This window comes from Microcebus murinus, chromosome 7 (genome assembly GCF_040939455.1).
Source record: "Microcebus murinus isolate Inina chromosome 7, M.murinus_Inina_mat1.0, whole genome shotgun sequence".
Classification (NCBI taxonomy): Eukaryota; Metazoa; Chordata; class Mammalia; order Primates; family Cheirogaleidae; genus Microcebus; species Microcebus murinus.
In genome coordinates this window covers 15,864,762-15,887,731 of record NC_134110.1, presented here as the reverse complement: position 1 = coordinate 15,887,731, position 22,970 = coordinate 15,864,762, and the positions used below count along the sequence as shown (strand labels likewise).

The following is a 22,970-nucleotide window of genomic DNA, read 5'->3' as shown; positions in this document are numbered from 1 at the left end:
AAGAAAAAGAAAAAAAACCAGCCAGCATGATGGCTCACATCTGCAATCCTGGCACTCTGAGACACCAAGGCGGGAGGATCGCTTAAGGTCAGGAGTTCGAGACCAGCCTGGGCAAGAGTGAGACCTATATCTACTAAAAATAGAAAATCAGCCAGGCATCATGGTATAAGCCTGTAGTCCCAGCCACTCAGGAGGCTGAGGCAGGAAGATTGCTTGAGCACAGGAGTTTGAGGTTGCAGTGAGCTATGATGACGCCACTGCACTCTAGCCCAGGTGACAGAGCCGACTCTGTCTCAAAAAGAAAAAGAAAAAACCATTTCAAACTATAATAGTTTCAGCAAAAATGAGGAGGAGGAGGAAGAAAAAGAAAATATATCAACTCAGGTAACTACAACATAATAAATGCTCCATAAATGTGTTAAATGAATGAATTATGAATAAATGAATAAATGTGGAAAAGTCCAGGGATAAATCTAATTCCAGGGAAACTGGATCCAGGTATTAATATTTAAATTACATGATCAGGAAGCCTTCTTGCTTTACTCCTCAGATCTGCTTCTTCTCTGCTTGCCTCATTCTCAGGTCATTGGCCAAGACAGCCACCTGGAGCTTCAGGTTTAGATGCTATCAATTTAGCAATCTCCACAGAGTGTGCCTTTTCCCCAAAAGTCCCAGTTACAATCTCCAGAATGGGCTAATCCCTGTAGCTAGGGGAATGGAATACTGGAATTGGCCAACACTGGCTTTTTTTTTTTTTACCACCTGACATCTCTTCTATGGCCACCACCCTTGTCTACCCACCAATATAATATCTTCGCTTGTGTGTCCTCCCGTCCCCAAATTCATGCTGAAATCCTCGCCCACAAGGTGATGGAATTAGAAGGTGAGGCCTTTGGGAGGTGATTAGACCATGAGGGCAGAGCCCTCATGAAAAAAAGAGGCCGGAGAGAGACCCCTCATCCCTTTCACAACGTGAGGATACAACAAGAAGATGCTATCTATGAACTAGGAAAAGAGCCCTCAGCAGATTCCAAGCCTGCTGGGACCTCGATCTTGGACCTCCTAGCCTCCAGAACTGTAAGAAACAAATTTCTGTTGTTTATGAACCACTCAGTTTATGGTATTTTGTTACAGCACCCAGAATGGACTAAGACAGAAGAATATAATCAAACTATTAACATTGGTTGGTTACTCCACAAACTAGATGAAGAGGAAGAGAATTGCTTTCCAGATATTCCTTTAAGTTGTCTGACATAAGGTCATATATCATTTTTGTAATTAAAAAATGAAAAACTTTATTCTTTTAAGTGTATATAAAGGCTTTTTTTCCTGTGTTTTAGTTCTAAATATGGGCACTCCCCAAATTCTGAACATTTGACATACAATCATTTTACAAATACAACCTGCTGTGCTATAGCAATCGATTTTGAAGGGCAAAATAGAGAGGATAGAAGTTGTGCCTTGTGACAACTTCTCTTCCCACCAAGAGGCTGCAGATGCTGAGGGGTCAGGAAGCAGAGGAGGAGAATATGAGAAGGCATTTAACACAATAAAACAATGATAACAAGAAACAATAAAACAACATGAAAATGGAAATGACTGGCAGGTTCCCAAGCTTGTTAAAGATAAGTAACTAAAAGGCCAGTTAACCCATAATGTGTTTGAGATATTATATATTTCTAATGTATCTGAGATATATAATATTTCCTGTATATATCTAATATAATTGTGGAATGGGATGGCTTTGGGATGACTACTACAATTCTCACCATCCCTTGGTATCTATAAAGCCCTTTATAGTTTACAAAGTTCTTTGATACACATGAATCAAATGTTCTAGCTAAGAGAAATCAGTTAAAATAAAATACATACATCTATCATTACAAACATATGCAATAATTTAATCTTTGATGATTAAGAAGGTTGCAGAGCATAACTTGAAACATATGCTATGAGCTATTATGATCAATTTAAATTATACAGTAGATATTTACATAAACAGAAAATTGAAGCTGAGAAACTATAAGACCAAAAGTTTATTTTAACTTTTGTAAGCAAAGGTCAATTTCTTTGAGCAAAGTCTACCTCAGTGGGCTATGACTGATAGTTAATCCACTTACAAATTTGTACTAAAATAACAAACATGGGAAAATCTGGGCTCTAATTCTTTTTTATTTAAAGAGACAAGGTCTCACTTTGTCACCCCAGCTGGAGTGCCCTGGCATGATCATAGTTCATTGCAACCTCACACTTCTGGGCTCAAGCTATTCTTCTGCCTCAACTTCCCTAGCAGCTAGGACTACAGGTGTACACCACCACACCCAGTTTGGGTTCTAATCCTTGACAAAATATTTCTCATCCTACTTCTTCTCTAAAGGGTTAAAAAAACCTTTATATACAGTTTCACATTATGCATGATTTTGCAAAAAGGATTCATAGAACTTTATATAGATTTTCCGAGTTGAAAAACTGAAAAATCTAATGTAAAAATCTAACTAGGCACTCAAGATATATATACCAGTATGCCAAACACTATAAATGAAAGATACATATCCATTTACTTCCAGACACAGCAAAGATTAACAAATTTCATAATGCTTTCTACCCACTGTAGGTATTTTACAGATAAAACTTTTCCAGGAAAACATGGCATATATATAAAACCAATAAGATATATACTTCTCAGACATTTAGGAAAGTCCAATATAAAGAAGGAAATGAGGGACAGGTCAATTCACAAAGAAAAAAGACATCATAAATCATCTAAAATGAATAAGAACTAGAATTCAAGAATGAGATTCAAATGAGGTTAAGTGACAGCTATACAAAGTAAATCCATTTAAAATGGAGACCAATTTTTATATTAAATAGTGGGAATAAAAAGCTTGATTAGAACATTCTCTTCAAAACATTTTTAAATAAGTTTCTCTTATATGTACTAACATTTGAGTTAGAAAACTACGTGCTTATTCTTAAAACACAAAAACAGTGAATCAAATGTTTTGTTAGAAAAATAACAATTTTTTCCAACAATTGTATGTTAGCCCAATTCGAAATAATTTGATTCTCCCAGGGAAGTCATAAAGGTTTTATTTTGATTTGAAAACACTCAAAGGTTGCATTAAGCTTCTCAAATGCCTCTCTTAATACTTTAATCTTCAAATCATTCTCTTTTTAATGCCTATAACTCAAAGTCAACCTTGTTGGTTTCTCGTGTACTTTTTTTTACTTTGAAACAGGGTCTCACTCTATTGCCCAGGCTAGAGTACAGTGGTGTCATCATAGCTCCCTGAAACCTCAAACTCCTGGGCTCAAGAAATCCTCCTGCCTCAGCCTCCCAAGTAGCTGGGACTACAAGCACATGCCATCACACTCAGCTAATTTTTTTATTTTTTGTAGAGATGGGGTCTTGCTATATTGCTCAGGCTTGTCTTGAACACCTGACCTGAAGCCATTCTCCGGCCTCAGCCTCCCAAAATGCTCGGATTATAGGTGTAAGCCACTGCACTTGGCCTCTTGTTAACGTTTGAACTGGTTTGTTGAGTGCTGTAACATCCAAAATTCACCTTGGGAGCTTAACACAGAAAGAAATGACAAGTCAGGATAGATACACAAACAAAATTAAGAGGGGTTTTCGAAGGGGACTAATTTTGTAAGTGGTACATTAGTGAGTATTTTGCTTTCCTACACAATTCCTCCTGCAACCTCATACCTTTAGGGACTTGGATGACAAATTCACAGCCAATGAGAACCCCCTGTGTATTTATTTTGTCTGTATATATAACAAAAGGGGATAAACATCTTAATATCTTAGGATATATAAAATACATCCTGGTCAGAACCACACTTATAAGTGACTTTTTAATGTAATATAATACTGTACCAAGGTTGTAAGGGAGTTCCTTTTCATATAGAGTCTTTCCAAATATTGCAGTCCCTCATCTTTCAGTAACTCCAATGGAAAATGATGCAGATTCCTATAATTTAAGAATAAATTCTTATGCTTTTCCAGCCTTGCCACAGAGATCGTCTTACAAAGTTCGGATGCCATGACTGAATATATCCCATTAGGCACACTGCAGCACTACATCTTGTCAAAATTGGTCCATTTCTATAAAGAAAACAAGAAAATTTAATCATTATAAGACTTCTTACGAGCCATATAAGCCTGTTAGCATATAGAACTACTTACACATACTAAAAAGATAACTATATATCAATCCTATATTTTTCTTTCATAACAACAAAAATCATCACACATATTTAAAAGATTTAAATGAATAATAACTTAATAAAAATACTCTGGTTAAGCAGTATTTACTACTTATTAGAAAAAGCCCTGATGGGAAAAATAGTTTTTGGACTTGAGATAGGAATCCTTGTCTAAAAGAACAGGAACCAGTTTTATAACACATAACCAAAGGAAAAGCTTAAAAACCAAATGCAGCAAACAGCATTTCCTTTTCAAACTACTTCATTTTGTACTTAGCTTAAGGTATTTCAAAAATATTAAAATATACTAAAATGCATGTTATTTATATCTAGAGCACTAAGAGTTTCATTTTCTTCACATCCTGGTATCTAAATATTGCCCTATATTCTAATTTTTTCTTTCATCTATTTTCTTCCTTTTAAGCTTTGCAGACCACTAGAACTAGCAAAGGGCCATGCAGTTTCATTATTTTAAATTATTTCAATGAATGAAGAAACACTGCACTAAGAAACAAGAACCTCGTATTATTCTATTACAATCCCTCTGAGCCTCAGTTGCCTAATATATAAAATGGAGATAGCAACTAATGTGTTAGTTTAAAGGCCTGAGTCCAGGACAGATTATTTTAAATTCTCTTCTAGCTCTAAAATTGACAAGGGTAGGAAGAGAAGTAACATTTGCCATCTTATCCCCTGGCACAAAGCTGAAGCAAACTTCACCATCACTTAACACAAAAGAAACAAACTTAGGGCTTCGATAATTTGTCTAAGATCAAACAGCTCACAAGGGATAAAAGCAGGGGGGTTTGAGGCCAGGTTCTATGGATTTCAAAGCCTGGGTTCTTTATAGACACTAACTCACAGGACTCCACAGGGTACTAAGGAAATGCTAAAACAACTACAAACAAGTTGAGCTTTGCTCAAAGATTCTACTCTCAGTTTTCCTGGGCACCTTTTCTAAACTCTCTGTTGAAAAGTGCCTTTTAAAGGGAATTTTTTTTTTCCTTAAGAAAAAACAATTTCACTGGGAATTAATACCAATTTAGCATAAAATATAACAACATAAGCTTTCAATAAACAGGGTTTAGTAACTTTTTGGTTATTTTCTATTATTTCCAAACTCTAATTTCTAGCTAATTAGACAGCACTTGTCATGCTATATAAAACAGCAAATAATATGAAATAGTCAATAATATACCCAATGCAACATAAGAATCCAATATTTTTCCATATTTATTCTACCTACTCACCTATTTTGTGACACATAATTATGTGACTTTGTGCAAGATACCCAATCTTTTGACATCTTCATTCTCTCATCTATAAAGCAAGGGGAACTACACTACCAATAACATCAATGATTATGTGCAGAAAGTGAAACTTTCTAGGTAATTATTCACTGAACTAATAAACTGGAAGCAGTTAGATGTCTCACAAGCATCTCAAACTTAATACATTCAAGGAAGCTTCTGACTTTCATTACCAATCCAAACCTCCCCAGTTTTTCTGATCTTAGTAAATGGTGCACACCTCTAGCCACCCCACTGCTCAGGCCAGAAAGCTGGAAGTCATGAATGATTCCATCCTGTCATGCACCTGTCACCTCTAATATATCACAAGGCTAATGGTTCCCATCTCCAAAACACAACTCAAATCATCCACATCTCTCCATCTGCCAAAACCACAAGCCACTGTCATCTCCTGCCTGGCCAGCTATATTGCTGGTCTCCCTGTGTCCACTCTAGTCACTTCTGACACATTAAACACAGCAGTGAGCCTTTGAAAATGTAAATCTATGTCACACTCTCTCTCAGGCACACATCTTACTAAATAAACCCTCCAGAAGCTTCTTATTTAGAAAATCAAACTCATAACAGGCCTTCAGAGCTCCTCACCATCTGTCCTCACCCACTTCTCCAGCACTTTCCCTGGCTTCTCACCAAGCTCCCGGGCACTTCTAATCCCTCAAACTACCAAACTCTTCACAGTACCTACAGGTCTCCTCTTAGCCTGGAAAGCAATGACCCATTATCCTCCAGGTTTCAATGTAAAAATCACTTCCCTATCCCAAAGTATTCCCCTGGTATTCTTTTAGAGTAACTCGGCTGTTTGTTTTTTTTTCATCAGAGTCCTCACAATCTATAATCTATGTATTTATCAGTGCACCTGTTTCCTGCCAATCTAACCAAAAGCCTGCAAAATCTTGAGGGTAAGGATTTTACTGCTTTCTTCATACTTGCATGCCTGCATCTAGTACAGTATCTAAAAGTATGCCCTCAAACAGCTGATGAATGGATGAAATTAGGACATGTGGAATAACACTGCAAGGCTGATTTTTCATCTACCTAATGCAAGACTACTTATAGAGTCTATAAACTTGCTGCATTCCATAAAGATCTCTAATCCTTACAATTATGCATTGTAATAGACATTATTTAGCTCATTTTATAGACGAGGAAACTGAGTTTCTCAGACAGTAACTCACCAGAATCCCAACACAGATGGACTAACTGCAAAGCCTGTGCATTGCCCTACAATGCAGCCTTTCAATGCACTTCAATGTGGTCAGTGCTTCTTCCTATCATTTACATGGTAGACAAAGCTTATACAAATAGAAGACTTACTTCGTAAAGCAAAACTATATCCAAAGCCACATTCACTGGAGGAAGATTCAGTAAGAGAAATCACCGTAACCGCACTGCTTTCCTTCTGAAAATTCTGGCTGAGATTGGCTACCTCAAAAACATCATTACCCCTGTTAAAATGCTACAATGGCAGGCTGGGAGATAAAATATACACAAATGAGATCCGAAAGCTGCCAATAATCAACAATGCTCACAGTTTTCCAATATGCATTCATTGGAAATATACAGCCTTTTAACAGGATAATTTTCTTACCTCATTTCACTTTAATACCTCCTATCTACAGTTAAAGCAAATGGTGTATTTAATATTAACTGTATACAACTGCACCCCTGAGTTTTCTGACAGGTGAACACTAATCTATCGTATTACTTTAAAAACAGACACACAAACAAAAACACCTCCCATCTTAAGTAAATTCCACACATTTTAAGCAAGAGTGTTTTAAAGGAAAGGAATCCCTTAGACTGACTTCCCTGTACTCAATTCCCCATTCTCATTTCCTAACACTGGAGATTAGAGAATTGCAAACTGTACATTAGAAGAATTTGTAAATGGCTACTTTCTCAGTACTCTACTAAGAAACACTGACACAAGTCGTGGGCAAAACACATGCCGTTTTCCCTGAGTTAGCCACACACTAAGGTCGTTACAGTTAGGAAGCAGCGACCCAGTGGCAGTGAATTCCCAGAGCCGATACCGGGATTCTCCGGTCCCAGGAGACACGGGCCGCGGAGGGACGGAGGAGCCGCAGCGGCCCGAGGCCCAGACAGCCCCGTGGTCCCACTCGCAGCGGCCTGGACGCTTCTGCGGAATCCGGTGTGGGGCATCCCCGCCGGGGGCCGGGCCAGGGGGCCTTGCCAAGTGAACCACCCCATACAGCCGACTCCGGTACTCACCTCGGCGCCGACAGAGCCAGCTCCGGAGCGCAGGCGGCGCTGGACCCCAAGCGGAGGGACGGTGGGCGGGGCGGGGCGCTGGGCGAGAGGCGGGACTCTGGGGGCGGGGCGGAACCCGCGCTACTAGGAGCTGGGGAAGAGGGAGCCGTGGAAATGAGGACGAAACCTCGCGATAAGTCGCCCGTGTTCTCGCGGTTTTATGATAGGTGGGGCGAAAGGCTCGTTTTCCAAGCGATGTGCCTATTGGCTGAGATCGCTGTTTCCTCTAGGCTGGCCCCGCCCACGGTTCTAATCTTGCTTTCGGCTACGGCTGGTAGCTTGATGTCAAGAGTGCGGCTTTTTGCTTAGCGTCCTGAAGGGGTAATTTATCTGGCTCCAACCGGAGAAATTGCCAGTTACTGACCTGTTCTTTCATTCATACATTCATTCAGGCACTTGGGCTCTCGTTCAGTGCATACGCTAAGGGGTTACAACAATAACATCCGATGTTAATGTGTACCAGGCAGCGTTCTGAGAGCTATGCGTAAATTATCACATTTAACAACTCTTAACAACAATTCCCGAAACTGGAACAATTATTATGTTAATACTAGTCTGCTGGGTGAAAAACCGAGGCCTGTAGGTAGGTTTATGTAACGTACCCAAGGTTAGTTAACAAATAATGAGTCTAAGCACCGGATTTGAGGGCTCACTGTACGCACTGATAGGTTCCAAAGATGAGGAGGTAACCTAGTCTCTGCCCTTCAAACCAAGGTCTATTGTGAGAAACGATTGCTAAAAAGGACAAAAAACAACTTAGTTAAATATTGTGGCAGTTCCTAGCATGACTGAGTAGGTTATCAATAAATATTTCTTTAAAACAAAAAGTCCTATGTCAGCGAAAGAGACATCAAAGAGGGCTTTTCGTTGGCTAAAAAAAAAAAATCTGAGCATTGTTCGACAATATTTAAAAAATACCATGCTCATTAATATGGGGCAACTTTCTTTGTCAAATGAAGACTTTAAAAATTTTTCCTCTACTATAATTGCTGTTGTTTTTTGTCCTTTGAGAAGTTTGATGCCTATTATTAATTTGCTCGAGGCTGTCAAGCAATCTTAACTTTATAATGAGCTAGTTTTACATTAGCTTATTTCATTACTCTTAGAGATGAATAACCTAGAAAGTAGAGTTATATTAAAAATAACACCGAATCCAAAACAAGGTATGAGTTATAATAAAATATCAATTATCTGTTTATTAAATCTAATGTTCAAGTGTTCCTGAAGCATAGTATATGTCATGTATTTCTAAAGCCTTTTATATAGTGTCATAATACCTAAGAATTTGTGGTACTCAAATTTTTTGTTGAATTGAAAATGAGGAAATCTACATTTTGTGTAAAAACAAAAATCATCCCAAATAGTAAGATTTGCTGCCAGTAGGTGAAGTCACACACACACACACACACACACACACACACACACACACACACACACACAAGGATTATCGTTAGTTAGAAGAATAATTTTTTAAAAAATGATCAGCCTTAGTTTTCAGGTTTTTTTTAAGCAAGGGAAATACTGTTTTTAATACATTACTTTAACATGTAATATTTGATCATGAAAAATGAATCATGTTAAAATACTCCCTCCCCAAATTGACACAAAAATTGCCAAGTGATTATACGTGATAGTATAGTATCCTATGATCACTCTTAGATATTCTCTCAATTTGTAGAGTCAGTTTGCACATTTTGTCTCACTTAAAACAAAGGGGGGAAAAACCTCTAATGTAAGCTGTTGATTCTATAATCTTTGACAAACTTTAACATCAACAGGCAGCAATACCACTTTAAGAAAATTCCAAGGAAAAGACAACCCCATTTTAAAATTCCCACCTCTGGCTCCCAAGGATTGGGTTGCAAACTTCGACAAATTACTCTCCTCGACTTCCTATTGGTGATTGCTCTATCATTCATTCTTCTGCTTGATAGTTTTGTAAGGAACCGGTTGCTGCTGTAATTTAGTTTGGGCCTGCCCTACTTTGCACTTTTTCGTTATTATCAGTCTGTACAAAGAATCACGGAACTGATACAGCGGGAGCCAAACTGGCAAATCAGGCTGCCAAGACAACTGTGTAATTCGCTCGAAAAAGAAACGGAGAACCTCTCAAGCAGACTGGGTAAACTGACAAAGAATTTTACGATGTAGCTGGAGACTTGAGAGTTAAAGAAACTTTTCCGGGTTTTTGCTAGTTTTAAAGGAGCAAGCTTTAAAGGAAAAACAGAAAATACAGGCACAATCTAAGGGTGGCAGGAAGAAGAGTTTTCAGAGGGTGTTTTGCTCTTTAGTGTGAGGATGGAAAGCATCATCCCCAGATTATCGGTGGATTTTTAAAAGGTAAAGGAAGCAAGATTACAAGATTAATTGTAGATTCTTTTCTACTGTAAAAAAATTGTGCTTTGTTGTTATTGTTCCTTAAATATGGGTTTAGAAGGACATTTAATAATATGGTAACTTTTAAATGAAATGAGTATGTTTGTAATTATCACACCAGGCACAACAGACAATACATCTGTTAAAAGCTATGAGAAAGTTAGAGTTGGCTTTGGACCCAAACTTTGTGTATATTTGTAGATTAGGAAATCCAGGGACATAGGTCTGCTAATGGCCAAGCAAATGTAGTATTGGTATCTGAAGCAGAATTAACAGATAATTAATATACAGATAAATTCTCTGAAAAGAAATCCAGCATTTATATTTTCAAAATGGTATTTTGTATTTAAACTAAAATAAAAAACTTAAGGAAAATATTGATAAACAAGAATATTTCTTGAGTGGCCTCTGTTAATCCATATATGGGGATATAAAATAATTTAATATAGTCTCTCAGGAGGCTCATACTTGTACTCTAGCTCAGAAGCGAGGCTCAGAACATTTAAATTAAAACATCTGCACAGTTCCTAATGCCCAAATGACTGTTAAAGACCATAGGTAATTCAGGAGCTCAGATCAGTGTCAGCTGAATTATTCAAGCAGGGCCTCACAAATTATGGGTATGACCTAATTCAGGCCTGAGCAATGGGCCAAATTGCAGATAGAAAAGAAGGGAAGGGCCATCCCTGGCAGTAAGTGAGTCATTAGCAAGTATGTGCAGTCTAAGAAAGAGTTGGCTCTGACTGCAACAGAAAGTTCATTTGGGAATTTTGGTGAAAAAAGAAAAGCATGAGAAGTTACATGAAGAGCCAAAATTGCCATAATTAAGGAGTGACCTGGGTTTTGAACAGGAGGAACATCTTATGAAAGGAATATTTCAAGATGATAAAATTGACAGTGCAACTTTAGATGACTCCAAGGGCAGAGACCAGAAGCTAAGGGACTCCAGTTAGACTATAAATGTTGGCATACAGAGGTAACTAAGCCTCTTAAGGCATTTTATCCAAATACCTTTACTTTACCATTGTTAAATAACATAAATCTTGATGCATTTCTTTGTAGTCTTCAAAATCATTGAGTTTATTTATTAAGATTTTTGGGGCCGGGCACAGTGGCTCATCCTTGCAATCCTAGCACTTTGGGAGGCCAAGGTGGGAGGATTGCTTGAGCTCAGTAGTTTGAGATCAGCCTGAGCAAGAGTGAGATCCTCTCCCTACTAAAAATAGAAAAATTAGCATGGAATCATGGTGCAGGCCCTTAATCTCAGCTACTAAGGAGGCTGAGGCTGGAGGACCGCTTAAGCTCAGGAACTTGAAGTTGCAGTGAGCTGTGATGACACCACTGCGCTCTAGCCTGGGGGACAGAGCAAGACTGTCTAAAAACAAAAAGATTTATGGGGCCTCTGCCACATTGTCTTGGGGAATCAGGGTTGCCCTATTTTATAAAAGTTTGGTTGTCATAGATATATAAAACCAGAATTACACATAAAGCTGCATTATGGTTTCATAGCTATTTTTTAGCAGCTTTAATGAAGTATAATTTACATACCATAAAATTCTCATGTTTTAAAGATCCAACTCAATGATTGTTTTAGAAAATTTACAGAGTTGTGCAACCATCAACCACATTCCAGTTTTAGAAAATTTCCATCACCCTAAAAAAGATACTTTGTCTCCATTTGTAGGCAACTGCCGACTCCTATTCCCAGCCCCAGACAATCATTAACTTCTGTCTCTATAGATTTACCTTTTATAGGCATATAAATGGAATGATACAATATATGATCATTTACATCTGGCTCCTTTTACTTAGCATGTTTTTGAGGTTCATCTATGTTGTAGTATGTATTCTATATACTACATTCCTTTTTATTTGCCAAACATGATGATACCATGTTTTATTTATCCCTTCACCAGTTGTCAGACATTTTGATTGATTCCAGTATTTAATTGTATTAATTGCAATTGTATAGTAATACAGTACAGTATACTAATACAGTATAGTAATACAGTAATACTATCCTGTATAGTAAATACAGTATAGTATTTAGCATTATGAATAATGCTGCTATGAAGATGGGTACAAGTTTTTGTGTGAACATATGTTTTCAGTTCTTTTGGATATATGCCTAGGAATGAATTTGCTGAGTCATATTTCAAAGGTTAAACTCTAAGTTTAACTTTTTGAGGAATTGCCTAATTGCCTTCCAAGGTGATTGCACCATTTTACATTTCCACCAGAATGTATGAGAGTTCCAGTTTCTCCACATCCTCGCCAATGCTTCTTATTGTTTGTCTGATTTATTATAGTCATTCTGGTGGGTGTGAAGTTGTATCTCATTGCAGTTTTTTTTTTTTTTTTTTTTTTTTTGAGACAGAGTCTCACTTTGTTGCCCAGGCTAGAGTGAGTGCCGTGGCGTCAGCCTGGCTCACAGCAACCTCAATCTCCGGGGCTCAGCAATCCTACTGCCTCAGCCTCCCGAGTAGCTGGGACTACAGGCATGCGCCACCATGCCCGGCTAATTTTTTCTATATATATTTTTAGTTGGTCAATTAATTTGTTTCTATTTTTGGTAGAGACGGGGTCTCGCTCAGGCTGGTTTCGAACTCCTGACCTTGAGCAATCCGCCCGCCTCGGCCTCCCAAAGTGCTAGGATTACAGGCGTGAGCCACCGCGCCCGGCCCTCATTGCAGTTTTGATTTGTGTTTTCCTAATGACTAATGAAATTGAGCATCTTTTCATGTGATTATTGGCCATCCATATGTCTTCTTTTGTATCTCTTCAAATATTTTGCTTATTTTTAAATTGGGTTATTTGTCATCTTATTATTGAATTGTTATTGTTACATATATGTTCTGGATAAAAGTTCTTTATCAGATATTTGATTTGTAAATATTTTCTCCCATTCTGTGGGTTGTCTTTTAACTTTAGTAGTGATGGTGTCTTTTGAAGCAACAAAGTTTTTTATTTTGATGATCCAATTAATTTTTTTCTTTTATCACCTGTGCCTTTGGTATTGTATCTTAGAAATCTTTGCCTAACTCAAGCTCGTGAAGATTTACTCCTATGTTTGCTGAGAGTTTTAGTTCTTACTTTTAGGTCTTTGGTCCATTTGGAGTTAATTTTTATATATGGTGTGAGGTAGAGGTCCAACCTTATTTTTTTGCATGTACCTATGTAGTTGTTCCAGCACCATTCATTGAAAAGACTATTCTTTCCCCATTGAATTAATCTTAGCACCATTGTCAAAAAATAATTGACCATATATGTAAGCGTTTATTCTTGGACTCTCAACATTATTCCAGTTTTCTATATGTCAGTACCACACTGATTTGTTGGGGGTTTTTTCCTAGCTTTATTGAGGTATGATTGAAAAATAAAAAATTGTATCTATTTGAGGTGTACATTGTAGTGTTTTAACATAAGCATACCTTGTGTAATGATTCCCACAATCAAACTAACTCATATATTCATTTTCTGACAAAATTATCATTTTTTTTGTGTAGTGAAAACACTGAAGATCTATTCTGTTAACAAATTTCAAGTATATATTATTATTAACTATGGTTACTATGCTGCACCATAGATTTCTAGAATTTATTCATCTTATAACTGAAAAATTTGAAATACAAAACTTTTGATTACTATAGTTTCATAGTAATATTTAAAATTGGGAAGTATGAGTCCCCCAATGTCTTCTTTTTCAAGATTGTGGGCCTCTTACATTTGCATATGAATTTAAGGACTAAGTTGTCAATTTCTGCAAACAAAAAGGACAGCTAGAATTTTAATAGGGATCATATTACATCTATAAAGCAATTTGAGGAGTATTGCTATCTTAATAATAATGAGCCTTCTAATCTATGACCATGGAATGCCTCTCTATGTATTTAGATCTTACTTAATTTCTTTCAACAATGTTGTATAATTTTCAGTACAAGTCTTATACTTCTTTATTAACTTTATTCCTAAGTATTTTATTCTTTTTGATGCTATAGTAAATGGTAATGTTTTCTTAATTTCATTCTTAGATTATTTATTGTTAATGATAGAAATGCAATTTTTGATTCTTCACTTTGTATCCTATGGTCTTGCTGAGCTTGTTTAATAGTTGTGGTATGGGTTTTATCAATTAATTGATTGATTGATTGTGGATTCCTTAGGATTTTCTATATGGAGAATCATGTCATCTGATAATAAAGTTTTATTTCTTCCTTTCTAATCTGCATGCCTTAATTTCTTTTTCTTGCCTTGTTGCTCTGGCTGAAATATTCATTACACTGTTGAATACGAGTGGTGAGAGCAGTCATTCTTGCCTTGTTTCCAATCTAAGGAAGAAGGCATTCAAACATGCATTGTTAAGTATAATGTTAGCTTTAGGTTTTTTAAAATCAGGTGTTTATCAGCCCTTTATTGGGTTGGGGAAATTTTTATCATGAGTGGGTGTTGGATTTTGCCAAATGGTTTTCTGCATCTACCAAGATCATCATGTGGTTTTAGTCTTCTATTCTATTACATTAATGATTTCAGATGTTAAACCAACCTTCCATTCCTGGGATGAATTCCCCTGATCATAATGTATAATTCTTTTTATATGTTGCTAGATTTGGTTGAGGATTTTTATGTCCATATTCATTTGTCATTTTCTTGTGAAGTCTTTGTCTGGCTTTGGTATCAGGGTAACACTGGCCTCATAGAACAAGTTGGAAAGAGTTCCCTTCTCTATTTTCTGATAGAGTTTATAAAAGATACATATTGTTTCTCCTTTAATGATTTGGTAGATATATCACTGATACCTTCTAGGCGTGGGCTTAACTTTGTATAAATATTTTAAATTACTAATTTAATTTCTTGTTACAGGTCTATTCAGATTTTCTATTTTTTAAATACAGTTCAGTATTTTGTATCTTTCTCAAATGTTTTCCTAGTGCCTCAGCTTACATATGGGTAAGGTTGTTTTTTAACTAGTACACTCTCATACAGTCATAATGGTGGTTATTTCCTAAGAGTCACTGCCCTGAGGACTCCTGCCTCTCCCTGAAGTCCTCCTACATTTCCCAAGTCAGCACCCAAAGGTTAACACCAGGAACAGCAGGGGACTTTCAGAACCCAGCTCCAGCCTAGTTGCCACCTGTACAGATTGGTTGGTCCCCCTGCTATTCTAGTTATTAAATATTTTGAACATCACCTCTCAGAAATGGAAGACTGAGATCCTCCTTCAGACCTCTTCTCCCTGATACCTAGATCTGGGGCTGATCTTGTGCTTCAGCATTCTATTGGGCAGGTCTGGCAGAAAAAACAGCATCAATTGATTAGGTAAGTCTAACTGGCAGTTGTAGGTCCTGATAGAGGAGCCTGGGAAGCTGAACCCAAGGCTGCCAGAGAGAGGATGGTGTGTGGGGCCTGGGCTGATTTCTAATGAAATTTTAAGCCCCAGCTATGGCTATTACAAAGAAAAAAAAAGTGGCTGATGATAAGCATGTAGTTCAAAGTAAGTGAACTGAAGACTAAATCTTTATATGAAAGGTGTTACTGTATGATGCCACACACATTGAAACAGACATATTTAAAGCAAGGTCAGTGACTCAAATGCCTCCAGCACCCAGATAGGTAATGTTCCTCCTCTTTTCATTGATTCGGAGATGCACATTTCATTTAGCATTTAAACATCTGTGAAATTAGAGTGCACGTTACAATTCCAAGTCATGAATGGTGTATAAAATAGCAGCATCTTATAATCAATGGTGCTTTAGATTAGAGGAAATACAGGAAATAAATGGCATGGGTACATCCCTCTACATAGGCCTTTGACTTTATAAAGAGAGAGATGGAATGGATACTCTTTCTTGTACAATAAGAAAAACAGCACAAGAGCGATGACAAATGGCACCTACTTTGCTGCCTCCGTGTCCAGGAGGCAATAGGGGGTGGTAGCACCTGTCAAACAGGAGAGTGTCCTTGAGGCCGCCCTTCCGCCCTGGCCAACTATTGCCTGTGGTGTTATAGATCCAGTGTTGACAAGTATTCTGAGTTTTCAAAGGAAGTCAGAAACCCACAAATCTAGATCTTTATGTGAAACTCCTAATTTTAAAATAATGCCTCAATTTTTTTTAACAGACAAAAAAAAAAGTATGTACAAGTTATATTCAGCCTATAAGCATTCAAATTATACATAAAACCTCTGTTTTAAGTAAGCAACATTAAGAGGCAGCATGAGACAAACCACTTTTTGCAGTTAAGCCAGAAAAGAAAAATCAATCACATTTCAAAGTTTAACACTAGGTTCAGAGGCCAACAATGACAAACATTGCCAGGCTTATTTTCCTATGTCATTTTTAGACTTTCTTTGTGCCTCCCCCTAAATAGAAGATGAGGAAATGTGCACGAATTCAAGGTTTCAGTGAGCTATGATCATGCCACTGCACTCCAGCCTGGGCGACAGAATAAGACCCTGTCTCTAAAAAAGTAAAATAAAATAAAATAAAGAATATGTGGGTAAATCTGTTGAAGATGTTACCTTCCTGATTATAAAAACATATGATCACTTTTAAAAAATGCATGCTTAGGTTTCCAGAGCAACAGCATTTTCTTCCCACTGCTATAGACTGTGGTCAGTGAAAGGCAGGATGATGTGGTGGAAAATCACCAAATTATTAGAAGACCAGGGTCCTGGTTCTGGCCATGTGACATTCTATGTGTAGTTTAGCTTCACTCAGCTTCATTGTCCTCATTTTTTAAATTTGACTAATGATAACCTGCCCTCTGTACCTTACATGTTTGTAATAAGAGCCACATGAGTTAAAATATGTGAAAGTATAAAATGTTCTGTAAATATCAGTTAATTAGTATTGCCCAAATCACAAGGGTAGTTGGACAGCACAGGTTCTTGAAGCTCAGATTCCTCATCCCTGTCTGCTGCTCTTTCTCTAGACCACAGCACCTACTGAAATGGTCATCTCATCAGCTAATGGGTTGAGTAGATGAGGAAGCATAAGGCAAGAAGTTATTCAAGAAAATTCAGCCAACATCTTGAGACCTGAAATAGCACTGAGTCTCTGTACAGCATGGCTTAGGCAAAGCTCAGATGTTAAACTGGAAGGATTGGCCTTGAACATTTTTAAGAGCTACCCAGGAATGAGAGCATCACCTGAATTGGAGATCAGTCTCTGTAGCTTTCTCACAGTTTGACCATTAGCTGCTTCCTTCCCTCTCTTTTGCATATTTTCATTCTATATTGCTTTATGAGGAAAAGAAAAAACTCCTACTTTCTTTCTTCTTGGTGGGCATCTTTTCTATTGAAAATGTAAAGCTGTTTTGTATTTTTAAGGAGTTAACACACTTTACCTTAGTAATAATATCCACTCTAACTTTTCAGTGCTTACCTCTAGCCATCTCAAATCCTATTTGGAAGTAAGGAAAAACTATTATCTTTAAAAACATTTAACTCAGAACTAGTGACATGTTTCTAACTTCTAAGTTGGACATTGTTAAATAAATTTTCTCCCTCAACCTCAAATTCAATTTAGTTGAAACTAAATTGGTTGTGTTACTCACAGGACCACTCCCCTTTATCTTGCTACTTCTGTTTATGGCATCACTATTTTTAGGGGTCAGTAAACTTTTTCTGTAAAGGATAGTAAGTATTTTAGGCTATGGGGACCGTAGGATTTCAGTCACAACTGCTCACTTCTGCTGTTGTAGTGCAAAAGCAGCCATAGACAATGTGTAAGTAAGTGAACATGGCTGTGTTCCAATAAAACATTATTTTATAAAAGCAGCGGGCAGGATTTGGCCCATGGCCATAGTGTACCAACCTTTACTCTAGAGTCCCAGGATGGCAATGTCACAGTCAGTCTTGACTGTCCTCCTTTTTAATGTATACATCGAAGCAGCTCTTGAGTTGCAATCATTACTCCTTTCAGTAATTGCCCTCATTGCTACCCTAACTTCCCTCCCCACTGTTACTCTGCACTTGAATTCATTCTGAACAATTGCAGTAATATGCTCAGTGATTTGTTTTTTCAACTGTAGGTAAATGAGTGGCTGCAGGAACATACCTATTTACTGAAGAGCTATCAGAATTTCTTGGGGGAAGTTTTAAGCATAAGGAATATTATAATTTTATTTTTAAGGAAAAATGCCTACTTTGTCAGAATATAAACTACAGAAAGCAAAACTTGATGACATCTTCTTGGATAATGGGTCATAGTTAAAAATGGTTGTGGAGCATTGCTCAGTGTCTTCCCAAGGTATACAGTACTTACAATTGTGATGTTAAGTGGAACATAGGCAAGCTCTCAAAATACTGATACCTATGTTTTTATTTTAATGTGTATTAGGGGAAAATGTGGCTAGCACAGCAAACTCATAATGCCATTTATTATTTATTAGGGTGAGGCTGAAGTAAGGATTTAAGATTTTTAAAAAGTATATGGATTTAAAGAAAAAGTTAATAGTTTAGGCAGAATGCAGATACCGTAAAAGTCATCAGGATGGTACTAGAATATCTGAAGTTTGAAAATCAATGGCCACTTTGCCTTCTGTAGTTTGAGTATAATTTATTTGTCTTACTAGTTACAAGTCAATCATAGGAGCATTTTCATTCCTCTTTTCCTGATAAAAACTTTCAGTGGCTCACCACTTCCTGCCCAATAAAGTCAATCAAACTTATCCTGAAATCAGTACCTTCTTAGCATGAAATCTAGCCTTCCCCTTTCCCCCCATCTCAGGGTTTCCTAAAAAATGTTTTAAAATTACTAGATCCCTAAGATTTAATAGGTGCTCCAGAAAAAAGATAATCTAGTGGTCAAAAAAGGTTGGGAAAGTGCTGTATACTACTGTACCACTCTCTGGGACATTCCCACAGTGTTATATCATATTAAAAGGTTTGGGAAGACCTGAGATAAACCTGTCCATGTTTACTTATTAATTTGATCACAGAATCCTCCTTTTGTGGAACCAGTCTTTTGTGTTTACCAACTCATTTGATCACCTTTGTCAATAACTCTCCTTTGTGGAACTCCTTAGTGAACAAAGAATGCTTGATTTAGTTGAAACTGGAAATCAGCTTTTGAATTCCACCAAGAAGTCAGTACTAGCCATGATAATCTTTCAGGATATATATGACGCTACTAATTTAAAAGAAGTTATGGGTATAATGTTAAAATGTATATTTTTAAAAGTAACTGGAAATTATCATTTAACACCTTTATCTTTTGCTTAAAATTAAAAGGCAATGTATATAAAGATATGCAAGAATCACAGGAAGCCCACATATCCAACCATCTAGATGAAATTGTTGCTGCTGTCAGCATCCCTCCTAGAAAGAAGACCCCAAACAAGCTGCCTCAGACAGCGTTGTTCCAGCCTCCTCGGGAGAAACTCCACTTCAGTGAAGAGAGAGCAAAGTCCTACATCAACAGTCACGAAGTAAGGAGGCTTTTGTTTTCCATACCTCATTCCAGGACTTGAGCTGTGACATGTGATCAAGAGAAGTAGGATATTTTAGGTCACAGTCCTACTCTCAGGAGTTTTACACAATCGAGTATATGAGAGAGTGAGTACCTTTATTATAGCTTGAGCGAGTGTAGTATGTCAGGGCAGTAGAGACTGGTCAACAGCAGTTGGCAGAGTCAACAATAAATATTCGTTGAACTCCTACTATGTGCCAAGCCTGGGCACTGGGATACGACCCAAACAAAGCTCTCACAGAGCTTCATCTGCTCTGTGAATAAAGGGATATTTAGCTACCTGGTCAGCTCTAGGAGGTGAGCTTGCAGATGATTTTTAGTTTCCCTCTTTTTGCTTATCTGTATTTTGACAATGAGCATAAATTATTTTTGCAATAAGAAACATGTTACTACAGAAAAAAAAAGCCACAGTTCACCTTCTTTCAGCACCACAAGGTGAGCATGTGTCCCTCAGCTTCCTCATGCTTAGGTTACAAAAGTGACTCTTGTGGTCAACTGCCTGGCTGTGTATTTATGTCAAGGAGAATATTGTTTCAGGGTGAAAATATTCCCAGTGCATATGGGAATTGTGTGGTCATGTAGGCCCTTTTTTTTTTTTTTTTTTTTTTTTTTTTGAGACAGAGTCTCGCTTTGTTGCACAGGCTAGAGTGAGTGCCGTGGCATCAGCCTAGCTCACAGCAACCTCAAACTCCTGGGCTCAAGCAATCCTTCTGCCTCAGCCTCCCGAGTAGCTGGGACTACAGGCATGCGCCACCACGCCCGGCTAATTATATATATATATATATTAGTTGGCCAATTAATTTCTTTCTATTTATAGTAGAGACGGGGTCTTGCTCTTGCTCAGGCTGGTTTCGAACTCCTGACCTCGAGCAATCCGCCCACCTCGGCCTCCCAGAGTGCTAGGATTACAGGCTTGAGCCACCGCGCCCGGCCCATGTAGGCCCTTTGAGCTTTGGCATTGACTGGGTACATCCCTGGTCTTGTGGATCTTCTCCCAGCTCTGTCCTTGATCTTGCCTTTCTTCCCCTGCTTTGTCCCCTTCAGCTTTCTTTCATTAGCCATTTTACCTCCCACCTCTCATGCTGTTCTAGCTGTCTTTCGCTACATCACACCCCAAAGCTTAGTGGCTTAAAGCAAAAACAACCATTCATTTTGTTCATGAGCCTGCAGTTTGTGCAGAGCTCCATGGGATGTAGTCAGCTTTGCCTTATGCAGCAATAGGTGGGCTGAACAAGCATGGAGAATCTACTGCCAGGATGGTCGCTCAGACTCTCAGTGCCTTTCTATGTGGGCTCTCCGTAGGACCGCTTAGGCCTCCTCACAGCGTGGTGGTTGGCTTCTGTATTTGTTGTTGTTTTTTTTTTTTTTTTTTTTTTTGAGACAGAGTCTCACTTTGTTGCCCAGGCTAGAATGAGTGCCATGGCGTCAGCCTAGCTCACAGCAACCTCAAACTCCTGGGCTCAAGCAATCCTGCTGCCTCAGCCTCCCAAGTAGCTGGGACTACAGGCATGCGCCACCATGCCCGGCTAATTTTTTCTATATGTATCAGTTGGCCAATTAATTTCTTTCTATTTATAGTAGACATGGGGTCTCACTCTTGCTCAGGCTGGTTTTGAACTCCTGACCTTGAGTAATCCACCCGCCTCGGCCTCCCAGAGTGCTAGGATTACAGGCGTGAGCCACCGTGCTCGGCCTTCTGTATTTGTTTGTAGGGCTCACACAACAAAATGCCACAGAGTTGGTATTAAACGACAGAGTTCATTTTCTAACAGTTCTGGAGACGGGAAGTCCAAGATCAAGGTGTCAGCAGGGCTTGATTTCATTCTAAAGCCCCTCTCCTTAGTTTGCAGGCAGCTGCCCTCTCGCTTTGTCCTCATATGTCCTCCATGTGTGCACACGTCCCTGGTGTCTCCTCCTCTTTTATGTAAGGTTACCAGTCATTTTGGACTAAGATCCACCCTGAGGGCCTCATTCTTAGTAAATCATCTCTTTAAAGACCTTATCTCCAAAAACAGTTACATTCTAAGGTACTGGGAGTTGGGACTTCAACATATGCATTGGGGGTGGGGGACAATGCCGCCTATAACAGATTTCAAGAATGAGTGCCCAAAAGAGACAGAATGTGGAAGCCACCAGTTCCTTAAGACTTGGACCTGAAAACTAGCACTGAAATATTTTCTCTATATTCTATTGGCCAAACAGGCATAAAACCCAGATTCAAAGGGAAGGAAACAGAGACCCCCATCTCTGGATGGAAGGAGTGTCAAAGAATTTTGGAGCTGTGTTTTAAAACTGCCAGCTTTGTTTCGAGCATACTGCTGCTCCGAGATGACCTGGAGCTGGGACTCCACAGTGCCCTATTCTCTTTGTCCTAGCCCTCAATGAAAATGTGCTTCTCACTGCTCGAATAAAGTCTGTTTGTCAGTCTCGCTGATCTCATTTGCTAGGCTGATATCATAGGCTGCTAAGGAAAGTTTTGAATCGAGAGCTGAAGTGTATTATTTGAAAACCACTACCACTTGCTCACTTGTTGTGCCTGCGTATATAGTAGCTGTTCATTGATAGGCAGCTGGAAAACTTAGAGAACGATTAGATGTCCGCTCTGCTTTTTCTATTCTTTCATTATCCCATTACATTTTTCACCTTTAAATGTACTATACATTGTACTTACTTCTTATGCTTATTGTCTGTTTCATCCTACCAGATGAACATTCTACTACTCAAATCTTTGTCTCTTTTGTTCTGTGGTATATTCTAAGTGCTTAGAACCATGTTTGGCACAGAGTAGGCACACGATATTTATTGAACAGATAAAAATACAAGTTGATTTTGTGCTTTATCACTCTTAAACTTTAAGTTTTCTAACTGGCAAGCCCATTTTCTCTTCCTAACAGTATAAACAGGCTATCCAGGAGCTTGTGCGTTGTGTAGCACTGACAAGAATTTGCTATGGTGACACGCATTGGAAACTAGCAGAGGCACATGTTAATCTGGCTCAAGGCTACCTCCAGCTGAAAGGTGAGCTCATCTCAGACTGGGGGGATCAGCTTGTTGGTTTCTGCTGTTCTCCCCAAATTTGATATACACTTAACTACAAGGATCAGGTTTTTGGATATTCTCCTTTCCAAATATTGAGAAGCCATTTCCCTTTAGTCAGTAATAAGGTATATAAAACGTATATATTCAAAGGCAGAAAAAGGAAGAAATATTGTAACTCTTCTGGTTTTGTTTTATATAATCTTAAAAGTAGAGTTCTTAGGAGAAAATTAATCTTTTTGGTCAGAAGGCATCGTAGAAAGAACCCAAGGCATGGAGTAGGGGCCCAGAATGG

General features: G+C 38.2%; 2 protein-coding genes across 13 annotated transcripts in view; one reads left to right on the top strand and one right to left on the bottom strand.

Annotated features, from left to right (window-relative positions):
- The window catches only part of LRRC28 (leucine rich repeat containing 28), a 113,087-nt gene extending 105,198 nt beyond the window's left edge, over positions 1 to 7,889 (bottom strand). The window contains exons 1-2 of one of the 6 annotated variants that reach the window (XM_076004803.1): positions 7,755 to 7,889; positions 3,884 to 4,111 (exon numbers count right to left, since the gene is read on the bottom strand). In XM_076004803.1, the coding sequence (XP_075860918.1) occupies positions 3,884 to 4,051 (168 nt within the window). In that variant the 5' untranslated portion in view covers positions 4,052 to 4,111; positions 7,755 to 7,889. The remainder of the gene's footprint in view (positions 1 to 3,883; positions 4,112 to 7,754) is intronic. The other 5 variants (XM_076004802.1, XM_076004801.1, XM_012764541.2 and 2 more) reach the window with 5 other exon arrangements.
- A 155-nt stretch (positions 7,890 to 8,044) lies between these two features.
- TTC23 (tetratricopeptide repeat domain 23) overlaps positions 8,045 to 22,970 on the top strand; it is a 76,420-nt gene continuing 61,494 nt past the window's right edge. For 2 of the 7 annotated variants that reach the window (XR_012920088.1, XM_012764530.3), the window contains exons 1-3: positions 8,045 to 8,376; positions 19,402 to 19,598; positions 22,534 to 22,657. Coding sequence is in view for 6 of the 7 variants with exons in the window: in XM_012764530.3 (XP_012619984.1) it covers positions 8,274 to 8,376; positions 19,402 to 19,598; positions 22,534 to 22,657 (424 nt within the window). In the remaining variant the exon portion in view is untranslated. The other 5 variants (XM_012764538.3, XM_012764534.3, XM_012764535.3 and 2 more) reach the window with 5 other exon arrangements.